Here is an 11,434-nt window from a genome sequence, read left to right on the forward strand (position 1 = left end):
TTACCTCATCAGATACATTGAAATGTCTCATGTATGTCGTCTGTTTGCCTTTAATGCATATTTTAATAGCATTTAGTCTGCATTCAGCACAAGATGTAAGAAGTTCATTAGAAAGAAAGAATTGCACTTATATAGCACATTTCACGACCACCAGACATTTCAAAGTGCTTTGCACCCAATGAAGTACTTTTGAAGTGTAGGAATGCAGGAAACGCAGCAGCCAATTTGCACACAGAAAGCTCCCACAAACATTGATGTGATAATGACCAGATCATCTGCTTTTGTGATTTTGATAGAGGGATAAATATCAGCCAGTGTAGTCAAGTAACCCAAAATGGAAATGTGGTTTGGCAAGGGGGAGGGGGGGGGGGGCGGTGGGGGGGGGGGGGTGGGTGGAGTGGGGGAGGGGGAGAGGGGGTGGTGGAGGGGGGGTTGATCAGAGGGGGAAGGAGTGGGTCCGAACTTTTGTTTATTTCTAATCTTTAATTAGTTGACTGAAACAAATGTAAAGCACCGATTATTTATTTATAGAAAGCCATTTCGTCAATAATTAATTAACTCATTGAATATTGCAGACATTAGCACATCACACGAACATAATTAACATTTCTCAGCTTCATCAATTTAAATTATGAGGAGCGGCTCTTAGTATTGAATAGAGGCTCCATTGTATGAATGAATGGGTGTATCTTATGTTGAATGTAATTATATGCAAAGAGAGAACTTGCAGTGATAAAATAAATGTAACCTAACAGAGGCTTATCTCAGTAATGTAGTAAATTACTCAGTAAAGCTCTGCACATTCAATTTGAGTTTACTGGACTTGCAGAAATTGAATATAGAATCACAGAATGGTTACATCACAGGAGGATACCATTCGGTCCATCGTGTCCTGCCTGCTCTCTGCAAAAGCAACCCGTAGCCCTGCAAATTTTTTCTCTTCAAAGAATTATCCAATTCCCTTTTGAAAGCCTCGATTGAATCTGCCTCCATCATACTCTCAGGCAGTGCATTCCAGATCCTAACCACTCGCTGCGTAAAAATGTTTTTCCTCACGTCACCGTTGCTTCTTTTGCCAATCACCTTAAATTGATGTACTCTGGTTCTCGACCTTTCCACCAACAGGAAAAGTTTCTCCCTATCTACTCTGTCCAGACCCTTCATGATTTTGAACACCTCTATCAAATCCCCTCTTAATCTTCTCTTCTCTGAGGAGAACAGCCCCAGCTTCTCCAATCTATCCACATAACTGAACTTCCTCATCCCTGGAACCATTCTTGTGAATCTTCTCTGCACCCTTTCTAACACCTTCACGTCCTTCTTAAAGTGTGGTGCCCAGAACTGGACCGAGCACTCCAGTCGATGCCGAACCAGTGTTTTTTAGAGGTTTATCATACTTTCTTGCTTTTGTGCCCAGTGCCCTTATTTATAAAGCTCAGGATCCCGTCTGCTTTCTCAATCTGCCCAGCCACCCTGTGCCTGAGGGCACATATACCCCCAGGTCCATCTGCTCCTGCACCCCCTTTGGAATTGTACCCTTTATTTTATATTGCCTCTCCTCATTATTCCTACTAAAATGAATCACTTCACACTTCTTTGGATTAAATTTCGTCTGCCACATGAACGCTTATTTCACCAGCCTGTCTATGTCCTCTGATTTGAAATACAAAGAATGCACTGGGACAAGACTATAATCTGTTATAATTAAACAAAGTTTTGGATCTCCTCCTTCCCCTACCCACACCCACTAAACCCTATCTCCATTTTGGGTCACTTGTCTACACTGATAACTCAGGGAGAATGAAGGAAATTTAGGGACGGAATAAGTTACAAAATGTCATCTAAAAATGTACATTCTTTTAAGAAATGTAACTGGCATCCAATAAGTTATGAAGCCTAACAGTTACCTTTTACTTAGACCCAATCGTCTTGCAATATTCAGCAGTCCTTATAGTTTATTAATGACAGATGACCTGTTACTGTTTTTCCTGAATTTACACAAAACTCAAAGCAATATTGTCTAAATGCAGACTGTGTGTCACTATGATGTGAATTTATACTTCAAGTACATGCCAAATTGTCTTTGGCCAGCTTTAAGCCAGCCTGTATGGATTAATTTGAAATACTTGTGCTGCCAAGCACTTGAGGAGCCAAATTAACCACAGTAGCAAGTGAGTGCTTTGGTTGGTTGTTTGTGGTTTGGATAGAAAGGTGAAGATGAATGGATTAAGTTTCCAGCCTTCGGTTCCAAGATTGCCTTCCATTAGTTTGTGTGGTGAGAATGTTGAAAGACTAAATGGTGTAGCTGCATATTTCTCACTAAGAAGCAGATCGTATTACAACAACATAGAATCATAGAAGGTTTACGGCACAGAAAGAGGCCACTGGGCCCATCGTGTCTGTGCCGGCCAAAATATTCTAATTCTAATCGCACTTTCCAGCATTTGGTCCATAACCCTGTAGATTATGGCACATGAATTGCATATCCAGACTCATTTTAAATGACTTGTGGTCTCTGCCTCAAGTACCCTTTCAGGCAGTGAGTTCCAGAACTGCACCATCCTCTGGGTGAAAAAACCTTTCCTTATCTTCCCTCTAATATTTCTACCAATCACTTTAAATCTATGCCTCCTAGTCACTGACCTCTCTGCTAAGGTGAATAGACCCTTCGCCTCCACTCTATCCAGGCCCCTCACAGTTTTGTACATTTTAATCAGATCTCCCCTCAGCCTTCTCTGTTCCAAGGAGAACAACCCCAGCCTATTCAATCTTTCCTCATCGCTGCATTTTTCCAGTCCTGGCAACATCCTCGTAAATTTCCTCTGTACCCTCTCTAGTGCAATTACATCCTTTCTGTAATAAGGTGACCAGATCTGCACACAGTACTCAAGTTGTGGCCTAACCAATGAGTTATACAGTTCCAGCATAACCTCCCTGCTCTTATATTCCATACCTCGGCTAATAAAGGAAAGGATTCCATATGCCTTCTTAACCACCCTATCGAACTGTCCTGCTACCTTCAAGGATCTGTGGACATTCACTCCAAGGTCTCTCACTTCCTCTACACTTCTCAGTATTTTCCCATTAATTGTGTATTCCTTTGCCTTGTTTGACCTCCCCAAATGCATCACCTCACACTTCATCAGGTTAAATTCCATTTGCCACTTTTCTGCCCATCCAACCAGACCATCAATATCTTTCTGCGGGAAGATAGGAGCAGGAATAGGCTGTCATTGTGACATACTTTCTTTTTTCTGCACTTCCAGTAAAACTAACTTTGTGTTTATTTCTTCAGTGTTGTTTTGTTATTGTTGTCAGCCCCTTGAAACGAGGATGATGTCTGCCAGGCTTTGTGTGTCCTCAGGTGACTCAACAGGCCAATCCTGGAGCCACAGGTCCTAGGGCAGAGAGGACAATAGTTGCCCACCATGCCGCCCAAAGATACGGCGGGGAACGAGCCGCCAAGGTGCAAGGCGGGGAGTGGGCGGCTGAGGGAAGGCAGCGATGAGGTGGGGTGCGAGTGGCGAGTAGACGGGCATGGGAGGTAGCAGAGAAGGGAAGCACGGTGGCAGAAGGGAGCTGGGTTCTGTTGGGGGTGGGATGGAGGCAGCAATCGCAGCGGTTGAGGGGTTTGGGTTTAATTTATTTTTTGTGATAAATAGAGCAGTACCATCTTTATTACTGGTAGCTGCCTTGTCGTTGCATACAGTGACGTTTCAGTGGATGAGGCTACATTTGTGCGTGTGCCAGTACTGCGCCACCTAGTGGTTGTGTTGTCAGCAAAAGCAGCTCTCCTTAAAACCTACTTCTTTGACCAAGCTTTGGTCATCTGACTTAATATCAGCTTATGTGGCTCAGTGTCATATTTTGTTTTATAATGCTCCTGTGAAACACTTTTGGGACATTTTATTACATTAAAGGTGCTATATAAATATATAAGTTGCTATTGTTGTTTCCACTGCATTAGGAAGTAATTACTATTAAGAGTTTGGTCCTGGATTTTACAAGAAGATGGTTCCATAGAGAAGCCAGTAACTTGTCATTTTGGGATTGGTCTTAAGGTTGCCAACTCTGACTGGACATATTCCTGGAGCTGTAATCACATGACCTCCTGCCTTCAAATGTCCTGCCACCAAACTCCCACCATTGGTCCCCCAACATGTTCATCCTTGCAGAGCATCAATCATTCCCTAGGCCTTGTCAGAAAAGTCATAAATTTAGTGATGACGTTTGCTGTGCAAAAAAACTTCATATATAGCGTGTAAAATTAAAGCGCATGGGATTGGGGGTAGTGTATTGCGATGGATAGAAAATTGGTTGGCAGACAGGAAACAAAGAGTAGGAATAAACGGGTCTTTTTCCGAATGGGAGGCAGTGACTAGTGGGGTACCGCAGGGATCGATGCTAGGACCCCAGCTATTCACTGTCAAGTTGATAAACACGTTTTTGTACAAAACTTGTCTCTTTTGAGAAGTGAGAAATTTAAAAATGCCAATTAAAATATACAAACTGGGTGGTTTTATTTTTTATATATTTATGATTTAGATGCGGGAACTAAATGTAATATCTCCAAATTTGCAGATGACACAAAACTGGGTGGGAGGGTGAGTTGTGAGGAGGATGCAGAGAGGTTTCAGGGTGATTTGGACAAGTTAGGTGAGTGGGCTAATGCATGGCAGATGCAGTATAATGTGGATAAATGTAAGGTTATCCACTTTGGTAGCAAAAACAGGAAGGCAGATTATTATCTGAACGGCTATAAACTGAGAGAGGGGAATATGCAGCGAGACCTGGGTGTTCTTGTACACCAGTCGCTGAAGGTAAGCATGCAGGTCCAACAGGCAGTAAAAAAGGCAAATGGTATGTTGGCCTTCATAGCGAGAGGATTCGAGTACGGGAGCAGGGATGTCTTGCTGCAATTATACAGGGTCTTGGCGAGGCCACACCTGGAATATTGTGTGCAGTTTTGGTCTCCTTGTCTGAGGAAGGATGTTCTTGCTATAGAGGGTGTGCAGCGAAGGTTTACCGGACTGATTCCTGGGATGGCGGGACTGACGCATGAGGAGTGATTGTGTCAGTTAGGATTATATTCGCTGGAGTTCAGAAGAGTGAGGGGGAATCTCATAGAAACCTATAAAATTCTAACAGGACTTGACAGGGTAGATGCAGGAAGGATGTTCCCGATGGTGGGGGAGTCCAGAACCAGGAGTCATAGTCTAAGGATACGTGGTAAACCATTCGGGACTGAGATGAGGAGAAATTTCTTCACCCAGAGAGTGGTGAGACTGTGGAATTCGCTATCACAGAAAGCAGTTGAGGCCAAAACAATCTATGTTTTCAAGAAGGAGTTAGATATAGCTCTTGGGTCTAAAGGGATCAAAGGGTATGGGGCGAAAGCGGGAACAGGTTACTGAGTTGGGGATGATCAGCCATGATCATAATGAATGGCGGAGCAGGCTCGAAGGGCTGAATGGCCTACTCCTGCTCCTATTTTCTATGTTTCTATATATATATAAAACATACTGCTCTATTCAACCTGAATTGCTAAATAAATTGGTGCTATTTGTTACTTTAAGTCACTTTGAGTCTTGGCTATGAAAGGCATTTATAAGTTTAGTTTGCATTACATTTTCACATTGCTGAAAATGAGCAGTTCTAGCTGGAAGCTAGAATGTTTGAAAAGCCATACTGCATTCATTTCAGCCATAGCTCTGTGGTACTGTTAGCTCTGAGTGGGTTCATATCACACTGCACAAAATTGAGCACAAATCTCCAGCCTGTTGTTCCAGTGCTCGTAGTGAGGGAGCACTGCACTGTCAGAAGTGCTGTCTTTCAGATAAGGTATTAAACTGAGGTCCTGTCTACCCCCTCAAGTGGATGTAAAAAATCCTATAGCACTATTTTGATCTTCAGTTACATAGATAGAGTGGAGAAGTTGGGACTGTTTTCCTTGGAGAAGAGACATTTCAGAGGAGATTTGATAGAAGTATTCAAAATCATGAGAGGTCTGGACAGGGTAGATAGGGAGAAACTGGTGGAAGGATCGAGAACAGGAGGGCACAGATTTAAGGTAATTGGCAAAAGAAGCAATAGCGATATGAGGATAAACTTTTTCACGCAGCGAGTGGTTAGGATGTGGAATACACTGCCTGTGGGATTCAAAAGGGAATTGGATTGTTGTCTGAAAAGGAAGAATGTGCAGGGTTATGGGGAAATGTGGGGAAGTGGCACAAGGTAAATTGCTCCTTTGGAGAGTCAGCGAAGACACGACGGGCCGAATGGCCTCCTTCTATGCTGTAACAATTCTGTGAAGAGCAGGGGAATTCTCTTTGGGGGTCCCTGCCAATACTTAACTTTCAACCAAAAGCATTAAAACAGATTATCTGGTCATTATCACATTGCTGTTTGTGGGAGCTTGCTGTGCGCAAATTGGCTACTGTGACCAACAGTTCAACACTTCAAAAAGTGCTTCGCTGGCTGTAAAGTGCTGTGGGATGTCCTGAGGTTGTGAAAGGCACTACAGCAATGTAAGTTTTTACTTTCTTTCATTCAGGGTAATTAGTATGATGTCGTGGTGGAGCACGTGGGGATTGGAACAAATGACCCTTCTTGTAATAAACTGTCGTTTTGTTTTACCTTTAGATCCTTTTGCCACCCAATGAGGAGGCTGGAATGATGCCTACAAAAGATCCACCTCCACCTTATATGTCAGCTTAAAGGTCGTAATACAAACAAAACCCAGGCAAGAATTGAAACAACCTTTATACATAACACTGTCAGACCAAAAACTATTTAAGAAATACTTTCATTCCATTGTGCAAAGTGATTTCATTATAGGGACATAAGAACATAGGAGCAGGATTCGGCCATTCAGCCCATCGAGCCTGCCCCACCATTCAAAATGATCATGGCTGATCATCCACTTCAATGCCTTTTTCCCACATTATCCTCGCATCCCTTTTTTGAGTTCTTTGAGGGAGTTACATGTGCTGTGGATAAAGGGGAATTGGTGGATGCATTGTTATTAGATTTCCAGAAAGCATTTGATAAGGTGCCACATCAAAGGTTATTGCAGAAAATAAAAGCTCATGGTGTAGGGGGTAACATATTGGCATGGATAGAAGATTGGCTAGCTAACAGGAAACAGTGTAGACATAAATGGGTCATTTTCTGGTTGGCAAGATGTAATGAGTGGTGTGCCACAGGGATCTGTGCTGGGGTCTCAAATTTTTACAATTTATATAAATGACTTAGATGAAGGGACCGAAGGTATGGTTGCTAATTTTGCTGATGACACAAAGAGAGGTAGGAAAGTAAGTTGTGAAGAGGACATAAGGAGGCTGCAAAGGGATATAGATAGGTTAAGTGAGTGGGCAAAGACCTGGCAACTGGAGTATAATGTGGGAAAGTGGGACATTGTCCACTTTGGCAGGAAATATAAAAAAGAAGCACATTATCTAACTAGTGAGAGATTGCAGAGCTCTGAGATGCAGAGGGATTTGGGTGTCTAGTGCATGAATCGCAGGTACAGCACGTAATTAGGAAAGCTATTAGAATATTGTTGTTTATCGCGAGGGGAATTGATTACAAAAGTAGGGAGGTTTTGCTTCAGCTATACAGGGCATTGGTGAGACCACATCTGGAGTACTGTGTACAGTACTGGTCTCCTTATTTAAGGAAGGATGTAAATGCGTTACAGGCAATACAGAGAAGATATACTAGACTAATACCTGGAATGGGCGGGCTGTCTTACAAGGAAAGATTGGACAGGCTAGGCTTGTATCTGCTGAAATTTAGAAGATTAAGAGGGGACTTGTTTGAAACATATAAGAGCCTGATGGGTCTTGACAGGGTGATGTGGAAAGGATGTTTCCCCTTGTGGGAGAATCTCAAACTAGGGGTCACTGTTTAAAAATAAGGGCTCGCCCATTTAAAACAGAGATGAAGAGAAATGTTTTCTCTCTGAGGGTTGTGAGTCTTTGGATTTCTTTTCCTCAAAAGGCAGTGGAAGCAGAGCCTTTGAATATTTTTAAAGCAGAGGTTGATAGATTCTTGATGAGCAAGGGGGTGGAAGGTTATCAGGGGGTAGGTGGAAATGTGGAGTAATCAGTTCAGCCATGAACTTATTGAATGGCAGAGCAGGCTCGAAGGACCGAGTGGCCTACTCCTGTTCCTAATTTGTATGTTCATATGTGTGTATCCCCTTATGTCATTTGTATTTAGAAATCTGTCAGTCACAACTGTAAACATACTCAATGACTGAGCTTCCACAGCCCTCTGGAATAGAGAATTGCAAAGATTCACAACTCTCTGAGTAAAGAAATTTCTCCTCACCTCTGTTCTAAGTGGCTTTCCCCTTATTTTGAAATTTTGTCCCCTGGTTCTAGACTCCCCAACCAGTGGAAACATCTTACTTGCATCTACCCTGTCTATCCCTTTAAGTATTTTGTAGGTTTCAATGAGATCACTTCTCATTCTTCAAAACTCTGGAGAATACAGGCCTAGTTTCCCCAATCTCTCTTCATAGGACAGTCCCGCCATCCCGGGAACAAGTCTGGTGAACCTTCGTTGCACTCCCTCTATGGCAATAATATCTTTCCTAAGGTAAGGGAACCAAAACTGCACACAGTACTCCAAGTGCGGTCTAACCAAGGTTCCATTCAATTGAAGTAAGACTTCACAAATCCTGTACTCAAATCCTCTTGCAATAAAGGTTAACATGCCATTAGCCTTCCTAATTGCTTGCTGCACCTGCATGTTAGCTTTCAGTGACAAGGACATCCAGGTCCCTTTGTAAATCTACTCTTTATAATCTCTTACCATTTAAGAAATACTCTGCACATCTATTCCTCCTACCAAAGTGGATAACCTCACATTTTTCCATATTATATTCCAGCTGTCACGTTCTTGCCCACTCACTAAGTCTGCCCAAATCCCGTGAAGCCATGTTGCATCTTCCTCACAACACACACTCCCACCTAGTTTTGTGTCATCCGCGAACTTGGAAATACCTCATTTGGTCCCCACATCCAAATCATTGATATGTATTATGAATAGCTGGGGCCCAAGCACTGATCCTTGCAGTACTCCACTAGCCACAGCTTGCCAACGTGAGAATGACCCGTTTATTACTTCCTATCCCATGTGCTTTAATTTTGCTAACCAACCTCCTGTGGGGGACTTTATCAAAAGCCTTCTGAAAAAATTATTCTGGGGATGAAATTTTCCAAAAATACAATTTTTTTGTTGTGCATTTTTATTGCTGGTTTCAGGAATAAATGCAATGTTTAATATGATGACGGAGTATCTAAAATTGTAACAATTCCCTGCTATTTTGGGGATTATTGCAGTGAATCTGAATCATAGGTTTGGAAGAGGAATACAATGATCATATTCAGTGTTTTACAAGGAAACTAGTATGGAGATGTGAAGAGTAGCATTGAAGGAGGCTATTCAGCCCATTGTGCCTGTGCTGGCTCTTTGAAAGTGCTATCCAGTTAGTCCCACTCCCCTGCTCTTTCCCCATAGCCCTGAATTTTTCTCCCCCTCAAGAATTTATCCAATTCCCTTTTGAAACTTACTATTGAATCTGCTTCCACCTGTCTTTTCAGGCAGCGCATTCCAGATCACAGCAATTCACTGGGTAAAAAAAAATTCCCATCTTTACAACTCTGGCTCATTCAGCAATCGCCTCAAACTGTGTCCTTTGGTTACTGACCCTTCTGCCATTGGAAACAGTTGCTTCTTATTTACTCAATGAAAATCTTGCATGATTTTGAACACCTCTATTAATTGAACAAGTCTATTTTTAATCTGATTGATTGTGAATTTTATTCAAGGTTTCTTGTACAATTCACAGCTGATAGGAGTAGCGAAGTCTTGCTTCAATTATATAGAACCTTGATTAGACCACACCTGGAGTACTGTGTGCAGTTTTGGTCCCCTTACCTAAGGAAGGATATTTTTGCTATAGAGGGAGTGCAACAAAGGTTAGAGGGAGTGCAACAAATGTTCACCAGACTTGTTCCCGGGATGGTGGGACTGTCCTATGAAGACAGATTGGGGAAACTGGGCCTGTATTCTCTAGAGTTTCGAAGAATGAGAGGTGATTTCATTGAAACCTACAAAATACTTAAAGGGATAGACAGGGTAGATGCAGGTAAGATGTTTCCCCTGGTTGGGGAGTCTAGAACCAGGGGACAAAATTTCAAAATAAGGGGGAAGCCACTTAGGACAGAGATGAGGAGAAATTTCTTTACTCAGAGGGTTGTGAATCTTTGGAATTCTCTATCCCAGAGGGCTGTGGAAGCTCAGTCATTGAGTATGTTTAAAGCAGAGATTGACAGATTTCTAAATACCAGTGACATAAAGGGATATGGGGATAGTGTGGGGAAAAGGATATGGCATTGAAGTGGATGATCAGCCATGATCGTATTGAATGGCAGAGCAGGCTCGATGGGCTGAATGGCCTACTCCTCCCATGTTCCTATGATATTTTTTCCGAGTGTGTTCCGATACCAAACATTCAAGTGAATCAAGCTGAAACTGGGACAAAACTATTTCATCCTGGGATTGAAAAATAACATTAGAATTGGTCAGAACTGTGCCCATTCAAAAAAATGTTTCTATATGTGTGAAATAAAGCAGAAAAATGAATCACTGATTAGCACATTATGCACCTGATTGTTAATAAATGAAATCATAGCGCAGTTACTTAAAGACCTGTCTGTTTATACGCAGACTTGCCTGTAAATATTTCTGGCTCAATAAATCCTGTGCAAGCTGACCGTACGTCTTGTGTTTGATTTTTATTTTGCCTTATTGGTGTATTGCCATACTCAACAGGAATGATACAGGAAGCTGTACACGCAAAGGATAGATAACCGTTTCAGGGTACAGGTAGGATGTGGGGGAGATGGTGGCAATGTGGTAATGTCGCTGGACCAGAGGCCCAGGTGATATCCTGGGGACATGGGTTCAAATCCCACCATGGTGGCTGGTGGGATTTAAATATAATTAATAAAAATTTGGAATTGAAAGCTCGTTTCAGTAATGGTGCCATGAAACTATCATTGATTATTGTAAAAACCCTTCTGGTTAGGGAAGGAAATCTACTGCCCTTACCTGGTCTGGCCAACATGTGACTCCAGACCCACAGCAATGTGGCTGACTCTTAAAATGCTGTCTGAAATGACCTAGCAAGCCACTCAGTTCAAGGGCAATTAGGGATGGACAACAAACACTGGCCTTGCCAGTGATGCTCACATTCCATGAGAGACTAAAAAAAAATCTTCATTAATGCATGCAAGGCTCATAATTGTGATAGGAAATAGAAGGGTCAAAATTATGCATTCCCATTCGAAATTGTATCACAATCTCAGCCCAATTGTAAAGAAGACAAATGTGTGGAGGATTGCAATGGTGTTATTGCTCT

General features: G+C 42.2%; 1 protein-coding gene across 1 annotated transcript in view; it reads left to right on the forward strand.

Moving 5' to 3' along the window:
* laptm4b (lysosomal protein transmembrane 4 beta) overlaps positions 1-6,717 on the forward strand; it is an 87,718-nt gene extending 81,001 nt beyond the window's left edge. Inside the window, exon 7 of the mRNA XM_068030773.1 lies at positions 6,643-6,717. Within this exon, the coding sequence (XP_067886874.1) occupies positions 6,643-6,717 (75 nt within the window). The remainder of the gene's footprint in view (positions 1-6,642) is intronic.
* Positions 6,718-11,434: the final 4,717 nt, after the last annotated feature.

This window comes from Heterodontus francisci, chromosome 5 (assembly GCF_036365525.1).
Source record: "Heterodontus francisci isolate sHetFra1 chromosome 5, sHetFra1.hap1, whole genome shotgun sequence".
NCBI classification, from domain to species: domain Eukaryota; kingdom Metazoa; phylum Chordata; class Chondrichthyes; order Heterodontiformes; family Heterodontidae; genus Heterodontus; species Heterodontus francisci.